We start from the raw sequence: 13,329 nt of genomic DNA on the forward strand, positions 1-13,329 counted from the left end.
CCCTCTTGTGCTGGGGAAAACATAGCAATAGACTATATGTTGACTAAGTATTTTATTAAGGCAAAGCAAAAGCAAGAGGCAATAAAGACAGGAAAAATAAAAAACAAAGTCCAAAAAAATGCACACATGATGTATGTATAATATCTAAATGATTAAATGAAAATCAAATGTGAACGTAATATTGAAAAATAATCATTAAGTGTAAATAAAACTTAAAAATGTAAGATGATGATGTTAAAGGGAACTTTACCCCTTTTCAGAATGCATATCTGTTGTTCCTATGGTCTAAGACAGTCCACAAATATATGTAAACAAAAACAACTTTCTCCCCAAATCCGAAACTACAGTGCTAAAACTAAAATTTGTGATGTCATAGGGTATTCAGTCTGGAGCTACTCCAATGATAATGAATTGGTAATACCGTTCTAGGTGACACTGAGAGCACTCAGGAAAATGTTCTAGGTATATGGACAGTTTATGTTTCAGAACTGAAACCACCACAATAGAATTAAGCATATTTGGGTATAAAAAAATAAAACAACATTCTGTGAGAGAGAGAAGCTCATGATCACAGCTGCGCCTATTGACTGAACTTACAACATATTAAATGCTGCCCTTTAAGAACAAGTAAAAAAAAAACCCACAAATGTTGCTTAACCAAACTCAGATATAAAAAGATGCAATGTAACTGTCAAAATACATCAAATCAAATGTGAATGATTGGTAGAAAGATGTTTCACACGTAATGATTCACTAATTTGTTGTTAAACTGTTTAAATCAATCACTGAATTTGTGACTGCACAAACTTAATTGTAAGTGAATGCAGTTTCTAGACAAGTCATGGAAAAAGAAAAATCAGCTTAATCTTCTTCAGTCCTCCTTTAAGTTATATCCTACATTGGAGCTAACTGGTCTTGCTACTCTAGTTAGCTTCTGTTGTTCCTGCGGTTGTTTCTTTTTCTTTTTCTCAAAATAGTGAAAAATATTTTTTGCCACCTTGCCTGAAACCAGTAAGGATTTATCTCTGATCATGTTTAAATCCTGCACTGTGATATAAACTTCACACTCGATTGGCTCCAGCACATGCTGTGAGTGATCGACATATTTTGCAATATTTTGGTTAGCTGTCTGAAGCCATCATCACAAAAACATTGTGATCTTGTTGTCCTTTTTCTGACTTGCCCAGAATACTGATTCTTAAGTGTAAATAACAAAACATTCAACATTGAACACAAATATAAATACATAATATATACACAATATATACAGTTTTTGGCTTATCAGTGCACTTAAAGACCAAAAAGCACCACATCAAATCTGATGTTCTCTCTTTCTCTGCCCCTCATGAACCCGCCTCCACATGTTGTTTGTGGTTGTTTGAACACCTTGGCAGGTTTTGAGTGTGTTTGTGTGTGTTCATCTGCTCCCCATAAACACCTACATGTACACAACCTAGACAATGTTTCAATCAGCTCTGAGTGACATCTGTGGTGTTTGCACCTGACAGCTCTAAATGGTCGGATACAACAGCTTACATTAAGTGGGAATAGCCAGAAGATGCTGGAAATAACGCAGAAAAGTAGAGCGTGCACCACGTGCTAAAGGCTACAGCAGCGGCCTGTGTTTGATTCCAACCCACAGCCCTTTGCTGCATGTCGTCCCCTCTCTCTTCCCCCTTCTCCCTGTCATTCTTCAGCTGCACTATCAAATAAAGGCAAAAAGCTCACACAAAAATAATCTTAAAAAAAGGGCCTACCAGTGAGTCAGCTAATAAGAAGGAATTCTAGTACATCTCCAATGGAATTTGACAAAAATAGTTGGATGTAAAGAGTGGTCATTTTATAGTATTTGATATGTCTTTTGTTTCCAGGGGCAGGGACAGCTAGGTCTTTATTTCTTACTTCCTCTCTTCCCCAGTTCCCCAGTTCATGCAAACTTAAAACTTCCTCCATATTTACTTGTTGTCTTGATCAATTCTGTGTAATGTCAATATCCACACTGACTTGTGTGGTTCTATCAAACTGTCCAGATCATTCTGTTCAAAATCATTAAGATTAAATGAAAATTAAAATGGCAGCACAGCTGGCAGCCATTGTCTTATAGATATCTGTACTGATGTTGGTCAGAGAGAAAGATGGACTGCCACTGGACTTGGTATTCTTCCCTGTGGTTGGCACCTTCTCAAGGTTTACCTTCCTCACTCGGGATTCGTTGTCTGGTTGTGCAGAGGCTCCAGAATGACTGATTTCACTGACATTCTTAGAAAAAGGAAATAAAGAAAGAATAGGCGTCATTATTGCAATTACACTTTTAGTTTTCAGCTTTTTGGTTGATTATTCATCACTGTTGGGAAGTAGCAAACTACGTGTAATTAAACCAGTACTTTAAGTAGCTTACTGTCAGTTCAACCACATTCATATTTGCATATTGAGTTAAGTAGTTACGTTACCGTTTTGCCATTTTTTGTGTAACTAACTACTGAAACTACAAACTATTTTGGGCCATAAAAGGAAACTACTGATCTTTTTATTTTATTCTACCATTTATAATTGAACCGCCTTTGACCACATTTAGTCAGAACTACTGATTATTGCCATTCATTAACAAATATTCAGAGAAGTTTCTGCATTATATTTCAGAAATTACCTGCTAACTGAGTAATCCTGCCTGGTGCAAATACCCCTCCTTGAGTCTAGTTTCTGGAAGGCAGGTGTCTGACTGATGGACATTATAAATAAAACAAAAGCTGACATTCCTACACTTTGCTATGAATTGTGGGGTATGTTATTTATTTATTTTTGTGTTGATGACCTGTGAACAAGTTGGTACTTTTTGCGTTTAAACTCAGTTGAGCATCAACTTATGCTGGCATGTGACATTTCATTTTGTATTGAATTTGGGTATAATTTTGTATTACATGTACATTGTTAACTTGATCACCTTTTACATCATATAATATTTTAAAAGTAGTTTGAGCTACTTTTTCTAAGTAGCTTTAGTTAACCAAACTAGATTTCTCCCGAGGGTAGCTTTGCTGTAGTTCAACTTCTTGAGGTCACTGGTAGCCTGCAATATGCTCTCAACGCACCTTCCCCACCACTGTGTACAAATATGTATACCTCTCATAATGCATTTATGAAAAGTATAAATGTACATTTACTACATTCCTGTTTACATTCAGTTAATTCACTGCAATTAGCAGTACAAAACATTTGTACAAGATATAGAAACAAGAATGTACACAAAACCAAAAAGCAGCAACAAAAAATGCAGTAGCACTGATACCTTTGTCTAATATTGTGTGCCATCACCACTTCCTATAGACATTTATATTACGCAACTTCTGCCTATGACAAGACTCCAAGTAAGCAAAAGCAGGACACCCGCTAGACCATAACCTCTCCTTAGTCATTAACAGCCAACATATTCAGATATGGTCCCCAAATTTTTCTAAAACTGTGTGAGCTATTATTAGTTTTATGAATTAATTGTTTGAAAGAGGTCACCTTGGCCATTTCATAACTCCATTGCTTGAGGCTGACTCTCTCCTTTGATTTCCAGTGTCTCAACACTATTCTGCACCCTGAGATGAGAGCCAGTTTTACCCATGAGATCTATGTGCTGGCAGTTTGATATTCACTGGAGAGATGCCTAATAAACACAATGCTGGATTCATATCAAATTCTGTATTAATTGTATTATTAACACATGTAATTACAGCTGACCGGAAGTCATGTACCATCTTACATTCATATAACGTGTGGAGTAGGGTACCTCTTTCATTGCACCGCCAGCATTTATCATCCTCCCTTAGCCCTAGTCTCGCCATCCTAGATGGGGTCCAATAGCTCCCATTCAAGATTTTGAAAAAAATAAGGTGTGCCTGCATGTCTCGGGCAATAGAATACCAAGAGTGTACTACATCTTTCCACATGTTCTCATTTATATCTATTCTAAGATCTTTTTCCCATGTAAATTTAATCCCCTCATAATTTGGGGGTTGATGTCCTCTAAGTATATGATAAAACCTGGATGTCATGCCCTTGGACCCCCTGTCTGATCTTAGTTGTTCCTGAATACAAGATACTGACATGATATTAGCTTTCCTGTTATCTGTCATGATACAGCTTCTGAGTTGCAAGTATTTCCAAAAGTCTGTTCTGGGTATTTTGTATTTTAATACCAGTTGATCAAAAGAAAACAGATTCTTCCCATCAAACAGATCTTTCAACAACATTACACCTGTCCTTACCCAGTTCTCCCACATAATGGATTTTTTTTATTGATTCTTAATGTTTTATTACGCCATATTGAAGATCCTCGAGTGTAATAGGGGTTAATATTGTATATCTGGTGGGCTTTCCTCCAGCTATCCCTTGCAAATGCTAAAACAGGATTCTTATAGGGTATATCGCCCCCTGTCTGAGTGATAAAAGCCTGCATCGAAAGAGGTTCTATTAACTCACTCTCTATTTCTACCCAAGCAGGGGCACATGTTTCCGGAAGACTCGTCTTAGATAGTTGACTAAATGAGAAGGCATAGTGGTACCAGTATACTCTTGGGCATCCTAATTTTTGATAAGGGCATAGCCTCAGACTTGTTCCAATTAATCATGTAACCAGATATATGTGAAAAGGATTCAATCAAAGATAAAATATGTGGCCCTGCTGTTTCAGGGTTACTTGAAAGTAGCAGGATATCATCCACATATAAAAGCAGCTTATGCTCCTTTCTTCCTAATGCTGTTGATCTTTTCTGTTTTTAAATACTTATTAAACTGGCATTGTTGGAGGGAGCCTGAGACTTGAGCTTTTTATTGCCAACTGCTGTAATTGTTGTGTATATGACTAATTAAGAACTTGAACTCTGTTTTGGTTGGATATTCTATGTGGTACATTTCTCTTTCATTAAGCACTCTTGATCATCCTGTAATATAGCAAAAAAAGTCCTCTAAAAAGTGTATGAGCACTAGTGGAGTGCAGCAACATTGCGTTGGCTGAAGCCTCATATTGACATCAGATGAACTTTTAAATACATTTTTGTACAAAACAAAGACTGTGGATTCTGTCCCCCATCACTTACACTGAAAATGCATTTGAAAGGCATCTTTCAGTGGACCTTGTAAAGCAGCAGGAGAGGTTACAGAGCAAAATTATGATACTAATATCTGTTCCAAAACCAAAGAAAGAACTAAGAAAGACTTGAAAAATGGTGAACCTGTTCTTTAAGAAATCCTACCTGTAATGATATCGACTGGATCCTTTCTCTTGAAGTGGGGGCAGCGGTGGTGGTGGTGGTGGCGGCAGTGGTGGTGACGTTGTGAGCCCTAGGGATTCTCTGCAAACAGTTATTGGTTTAAGGTTAATTAAGAAAAAAAAACCTGTTCCAATGTCCATTTGGCCACCTGACTACTGTTTTAAGACAGACTTGAAAAACTGTGAAGCTATCCTGACAGAAATCCTACCAGTGATAATCTCCTTGCTCCAGAAGTGGGGACAGCGGTGGTGGTGACTCTGAGAGCGCAAGGCTGCAAAATACGGCGGCCCTGAAGGTCAAAACACAACAACATTTCACAAAAACACGACATTACAGAAAACACAATGACATTACAGAAAACACGACATTACAAAAACACAACAACATTACAGAAAACACAACATTAGAGGAAACACAACATTTCACAAAACACGACATTACAGAAAACACAGCGACATTACAGAAAACACAACATTACAGAAAACACAACATTTCACAAAACACAATGACATTACAGAAAACACAACAACATTACAGAAAACACGACATTACGGAAAACACAAAAAAACCACACATTTGGTATTCGGTGGAATAAGTTAAAAGCAAGGCCTAATAATAGCGGCGTGTTTTGATAACGCAATCAAACAGCGTGCCGTGACAGGTGGAGTAAAATGTCGGCAGTGTGCCGATCCGTCCGTCACCGCACTCGCATTTGCGACTAAAAATAGTTTTGAGCAAGCAAAATAGGCTTAAATCATTCAGCACGCTGTGCGAGCAGCCTACAGATTTCAACCACCAGCAGAAACGAAAGGCGAATCCCACTGGTTTTGGGTTGAACAGGGGTCACAGACACAGACAGTAATGTATTCCTGTCAAATACGGCGGCCATCGGCTTACCGCGACGGAGAAGTCGGCTCCCATAATATCCTCTTCTTGGCGTCATGACTGCCCAGAAGTACCTGAACAGCCAAGCCAGCCAAACACAGGTATGTGACGTGTCACAGGAAAAACGAGCCGTTCACATTTCTCTCTTTGTGGCAGGTAACGGCCCACAAACCTCACCGCACCGGGTGGGTGGCTGGTTGATTCTTATTTTATTTATTTATTTTATTTTGATCCCCCTATGTTTGTCACTCATTGATGCTGTTTTTGAAGTATGAATAAGTCAATAAGTAATTTATTCCATTGAAATATCAGTGATGTATTATAGAAAAGTGATTTATCTTTTTTAAATGACAAAAGGCACATCTGCCTCATTTTCGCTGTGGTATCGTGATACTACTCAGAACCATGATATTTTCATTGGTATCGTACAGTGGGTCCCAATTTTGGTATTGTGACAACACTAATCTGGAGTGGGTTCATCTGAAAAAACTAATGAAAAACTAAACAACGATATTCAGTATTCGGTACTCCGTATTCAGCCAAGCGTTTAATATTATTCGGCTTCGGCTTCGGCCACAAATTTTCATTTCGGTGCATCCCTAACAACGACATAACAGAAAACGCGGCATTTCACAAAACATGACATTACAGAAAACACAACGACATTACAGAAAACACAATGACATTTCACAAAACACAACAACATTACAGAAAACACAACGACGTTACAGAAAACACAACGACATTTCACAAAACAACAACATTTCACAAAACAAACACAACATTTCACAAAACACAACATTTCACAAAACACAACGACATTTCACAAAACACAACATTTCACAAAACACAACATTTCACAAATCCTACCGGTGCTACAAAAGTGGTGGCAGCGGTGGTGGCAGCGGTGGTGGTGACTCTGGGGGTGCAAGACTGCAAACTACGGTGGCCCTGAAGGTCAAAACACAACAATATTTCACAAAACACAACATTTCACAAGTCCTACCGGTGCTCCAGAAGTGGAAGCAGCGGTGGTGGTGACTCTGAGAGCGCGAGACTGCAAACTACGGTGGCCCTGAAGGTCAAAACACAACAACATTTCACAAAACACAACATTTCACAAAACACAACGACATTTCACAAAACACATTTCACAAAACACAACATTTCACAAGTCCTACCGGTGCTCCAGAAGTGGAAGCAGCGGTGGTGGTGACTCTGAGAGCGCGAGACTGCAAACTACGGTGGCCCTGAAGGTCAAAACACAACAACATTTCACAAAAACACAACAATATTACAGAAAACACGACATTAGAGAAAACATAACAACATTTCAAAAAAGATGACATTACAGAAAACACAACAACATTAAAGTAAACACGACATTACAGAAAACACAACGACATTTCACAAAACACAACATTACAGAAAACACGACATTACAGAAAACACAACTACATTAGAGAAAACACAACGGCATTTCACAAAACATGACATTACAGAAAACACGACATTTCACAAAACACAACATTACAGAAAACACAACATTTCACAAAACACAACATTTCACAAGTCCTACCGGTGCTCCAAAAGTGGTGGCAGCGGTGGTGGTGACTCTGGGGATGCAAAACTGCAAACTACGGTGGCCCTGAAGGTCAAAACACAACAACATTTCACAAAACACAACGACATTTCACAAAACACAACGACATTTCACAAAACACATTTCACAAAACACAACATTTCACAAGTCCTACCGGTGCTCCAGAAGTGGAAGCAGCGGTGGTGGTGACTCTGAGAGTGCGAGACTGCAAACTACGGTGGCCCTGAAGGTCAAAACACAACAACATTTCACAAAACACAACATTTCACAAAACACAACGACATTTCACAAAACACATTTCACAAAACACAACATTTCACAAGTCCTACCGGTGCTCCAGAAGTGGAAGCAGCGGTGGTGGTGACTCTGAGAGCGCGAGACTGCAAACTACGGTGGCCCTGAAGGTCAAAACACAACAACATTTCACAAAAACACAACAATATTACAGAAAACACGACATTAGAGAAAACATAACAACATTTCAAAAAAGATGACATTACAGAAAACACAACAACATTAAAGTAAACACGACATTACAGAAAACACAACGACATTTCACAAAACACAACATTACAGAAAACACAACATTTCACAAAAAACAACGACATTACAGAAAACACAATGACATTTCACAAAACATAACGACATTACAGAAAACACAACAACATTACAAAAAACACAACAACATTACAGAAAACACGACATTACAGAAAACACAACTACATTAGAGAAAACACAACGACATTTCACAAAACATGACATTACAGAAAACACGACATTTCACAAAACACGACATTCCAGAAAACACAACATTTCACAAAACACAACGACATTTCACAAAACACAACGACATTTCACAAAACACAACGACATTACAGAAAACACGACATTTCACAAAACACAACGACATTTCACAAAACACAACGACATTTCACAAAAACAACAACATTTCACAAAACACAACGACATTTCACAAAACACAACGACATTTCAGATGACGGAAACGGTAGGGCTGGTAGGGACAACACCTCTTGTTTCTGATTGGGCAGAACCCGACAGTGTAACGTCATTTCCTGTTTCTACTGTGAACACAATGACATTTCACGACATTTCACAAAACACGACATTAGAGAAAACACAACGACATTTCACAAAACACAACGACATTACAGAAAACACAACGACATTTCCAAATAGTACAAGTAATGCTCTTCACTAAAAATCTTCAATGGGTAACGTTACCATCTATATTGTCCAGTTAACCATCATGTTCAGCACCTCCCCCTCACCCCACATTGCCTAAGGTTACCTGTATTTATTTTTTCTGTTCTTTCTTCTTCAGACTCCTCCTCTGACAAGGAAATGAGCCTTGGTTGGTGTGAGGAAAATGCAGAGCTAGCTGCAGTGTTGTGGTTGAGCCTAAATGGCCTAGTTTGCCCATGTGCACAAATGGACCATCCTAAATGACTCGGAGAACATGTATTTTCTGAACTTTTATTTTTATTAATCAAAATTAACATTCAAATACAAAATATAGACAATAAACACATTTGGCAATGCTTTAGATCACAGCCCTCACTGAACAGTGTAATTACCCTGGAGTTATGATGCAATCTTTTGTTCTAATGGTGTAAGTACAGGATGTACTAATACTTATGTAGATACCGAGGAGAGGATGTGAAATCATAGAATAAGGGGGTAACAATTCGGGGTCTTACAAAGAACTGGGTGTCTATTACTATTCCAATTACAGTAATGTAAAGTAATTAAGAGCATTCCGAAACAATCCCCTCTCTATAAAAGTTAAAGATAACACCTGACTGTACAGATGGCTTCAGGCCCAAGTGTGCACAAAAACTACCTTAAGTTGCCCATTATGATGTTCACACTATGAAGAGACCCTTCCCCAGATGAGACCAGGTCTGGATGTGTGGTCCCAAACATAGGCCTACCAGGAGTCTGTGTCTCAAACTGGACAGTAATTAGGTGCTATGTCACTGGTCAAGTTGGTGAAGTTGTGCAGCGCAGTTTTCACATGTTTCAAAGGGCTATTGAAAATATTTTCCAAAAGCATTGTGCACAAATATTGGTGACCTCTCTTAAATGTAGTTATTCCAGTTTGGTACCATGCAAGCTGCAGTTTCACTCTCAGATCTGAGGCCTGTAAACACCCTTCAGTCCTATCTTTCCCATCTTATTGTACAGTACTGTAAGCAATTAAACACAGCAGAAAAGTTATAACCTATAAAAACTATAAGTATAAACTAAATGAACTCACCATGTGTTGTTCAAAGTGCCCCATGTGCATGGCATTTACATGGTGTTGTCCACTCTGACCTGAGCTGTGACTGGTTGCATTACGTGCCGTTTCTCTGACCCCAGATGAATCAGATTTATTGCCCTGTCCTGCAGCCTGGGATGATGGTGAAAGTGCAAAGAAAAAATGTTTATATATATATACAGTACAGGCCAAAAGTTTGGACACACCTTCTCATTCAATGCGTTTTCTTTATTTTCATGACTATTTACATTGTAGATTCTCACTGAAGGCATCAAAACTATGAATGAACACATGTGGAGTTATGTACTTAACAAAAAAAGGTGAAATAACTGAAAACATGTTTTATATTCTAGTTTCTTCAAAATAGCCACCCTTTGCTCTGATTACTGCTTTGCACACTCTTGGCATTCTCTCCATGAGCTTCAAGAGGTAGTCACCTGAAATGGTTTCCACTTCACAGGTGTGCCTTATCAGGGTTAATTAGTGGAATTTCTTGCTTTATCAATGGGGTTGGGACCATCAGTTGTGTTGTGCAGAAGTCAGGTTAATACACAGCCGACAGCCCTATTGGACAACTGTTAAAATTCATATTATGGCAAGAACCAATCAGCTAACTAAAGAAAAACGAGTGGCCATCATTACTTTAAGAAATGAAGGTCAGTCAGTCCGGAAAATTGCAAAAACGTTCAATGTGTCCCCAAGTGGAGTCGCAAAAACCATCAAGCGCTACAACCAAACTGGCACACATGAGGACCGACCCAGGAAAGGAAGACCAAGAGTCACCTCTGCTTCTGAGGATAAGTTCATCCGAGTCACCAGCCTCAGAAATCGCAAGTTAACAGCAGCTCAGATCAGAGACCAGATGAATGCCACACAGAGTTCTAGCAGCAGACCCATCTCTAGAACAACTGTTAAGAGGAGACTGCGCCAATCAGGCCCTCATGGTCAAATAGCTGCTAGGAAACCACTGCTAAGGAGAGGCAACAAGCAGAAGAGATTTGTTTGGGCCAAGAAACACAAGGAATGGACATTAGACCAGTGAAAATCTGTGCTTTGGTCTGATGAGTCCAAATTTGAGATCTTTGGTTCCAACCGCCGTGTCTTTGTGAGACGCAGAAAAGGTGAACGGATGGATTCCACATGCCTGGTTCCCACTGTGAAGCATGGAGGAGGAGGTGTGATGGTGTGGGGGTGTTTTGCTGGTGACACTGTTGGGGATTTATTCAAAATTGAAGGCACACTGAACCAGCATGGCTACCACAGCATCCTGCAGCGACATGCCATCCCATCCGGTTTGCGTTTAGTTGGACGATCATTTATTTTTCAACAGGACAATGACCCCAAACACACCTCCAGGCTGTGTAAGGGCTATTTGACCAAGAAGGAGAGTGATGGAGTGCTGCGGCAGATGACCTGGCCTCCACAGTCACCGGACCTGAACCCAGTCGAGATGGTTTGGGGTGAGCTGGACCGCAGAGTGAAGGCAAAGGAGCCAACAAGTGCTAAACACCTCTGGGAACTCCTTCAAGACTGTTGGAAAACCATTTCAGGTGACTACCTCTTGAAGCTCATGGAGAGAATGCCAAGAGTGTGCAAAGCAGTAATCAGAGCAAAGGGTGGCTATTTTGAAGAAACTAGAATATAAAACATGTTTTCAGTTATTTCACCTTTTTTTGTTAAGTACATAACTCCACATGTGTTCATTCATAGTTTTGATGCCTTCAGTGAGAATCTACAATGTAAATAGTCATGAAAATAAAGAACACGCATTGAATGAGAAGGTGTGTCCAAACTTTTGGCCTGTACTGTATATATATATATATATATATATATATATATATATATATATATACGTACGCACACACACACACACACACACACACACACACAAATATAAGGTCAGGGTTTACCTGCTCAGTAGATTGACATGTAGGAAAGTCAGAAGTCTTCTTCAGTTTCATCATGGTGTATTGACGGAACATGTCAAGGAAATTAAGATCGTTGTCGATAACTTCGAGCATGTCTTCAAGATAATCCTTGAATGCTATGGTCCTATTCAAGCTGACCGACTTCCTCAGAATATCAAACTCCATGTCTTCAAGCATTGATGAAATGTTGGGACAAGACCAGAAACGCAATGGGCTCCTTTCTCTCACCTAAATGAATCAGGAAGCAGAAGAGAGGCAATGTCACCAGCTGTTGTTATCAAACCCTAGGGCAAGACTTGAGACAGAGGGTAGTAGAATCAGACGAGCCACCTCATTGTCCTCTTCCAAAACTCTAAAAAAGCGTGTGTGTTTGTTTGTTTTATGTTTTAATTAATTTGCTTATCCTTAAATTTTTATTCATTGTCTCTTTTGTTTTCTTTTTTAGCTACACTGAACTGACTTCTTCTCTACATTGAACTTGCTTCTTATTTAGAGATCACTGAATTCTGATTCTCCTAAACTTTCTCCAACTCTGAGAAAATATAAAATACACAGAGCATTTTATGATCTTAAGTTAGATCATGCTGGGACAAGAAAAAGGTTGTTTCTCAGGGGCTGAATTTAGGAAGTACAAGAAAAAGGTCAAAATGTCATACTGATGGGGCGTCGGTAGCATAGTGGATAGTGCCAGCGCCCCATGTACAGAGGCATTGCCTCGCTGCAGCGGCCACAGGTCCAAATCCGGCTCACGGCCCTTTGCTGCCTGTCAGTCCCCACTCTCTCTCTGTCTCCCCATTTCACTCTCTGTCCTGTCATTAAAGGCAAAAAGCCCACAAAAATAATCTTTAAAAAAAATAAAAAATGTCATACTGATGTTATACTGAGCTCAGCAAAATAGGCTGGACAAAGAAGGTATGTTATTTTAGATTTTCCTCTCCTCTGGGACAGTGTCATGACCAGAGAGCAGCAGATGAGCCTAAAGCATACAACTGAGGCTGAGAATAATGATAATAATGCTAATTTAGCAGCGGGTCAAGGAGTTATAATAATAATTATTCAGCTTGGGTGGTCTTTCAGTAAAGTACACTTAGCAATCAGGCAGAGAATAGGTATGCATATAAAAATGTCAGGATTCCACAGATCAAATACTTGAGGTATTCCTTCATGTTGTCCTCAACAAAAAGAAAATACATACAAATCATATCATGGAGAACAGAAAATATAAATTATATAATTATGAATAATGGTGTTATTTTGCACATTCAAGTTTTTATCAGGTGAAAAATATCTGTGATAAAAAATACAATTGTTTTTCCTGGTCCTGGTAAAAAAAATTGGTCCTACCTGGTTTTTTTGCTCCAGCATGGACCGTCT

At 39.0% G+C, this 13,329-nt stretch overlaps 1 protein-coding gene across 1 annotated transcript; it reads right to left on the reverse strand.

Annotated features, from left to right (window-relative positions):
• Window positions 1–35: 35 nt before the first annotated feature.
• LOC144463863 (uncharacterized) lies at window positions 36–12,167 on the reverse strand. Its single transcript, XM_078169642.1, has 10 exons — window positions 11,938–12,167; window positions 10,025–10,159; window positions 8,076–8,144; window positions 7,723–7,791; window positions 7,325–7,393; window positions 7,150–7,218; window positions 7,014–7,094; window positions 5,467–5,547; window positions 5,241–5,339; window positions 36–2,259 (listed from the first exon to the last, which is right to left on the reverse strand). Exons 1-10 carry the CDS (start codon window positions 12,130–12,132, stop codon window positions 2,056–2,058), a joined length of 1,071 nt encoding a protein of 356 aa, XP_078025768.1. The 5' UTR covers window positions 12,133–12,167; the 3' UTR covers window positions 36–2,055.
• Between the last annotated feature and the right edge of the window lie 1,162 nt (window positions 12,168–13,329).

This window comes from Epinephelus lanceolatus, chromosome 7 (genome assembly GCF_041903045.1).
Source record: "Epinephelus lanceolatus isolate andai-2023 chromosome 7, ASM4190304v1, whole genome shotgun sequence".
In the NCBI taxonomy this organism is placed as follows: domain Eukaryota; kingdom Metazoa; phylum Chordata; class Actinopteri; order Perciformes; family Serranidae; genus Epinephelus; species Epinephelus lanceolatus.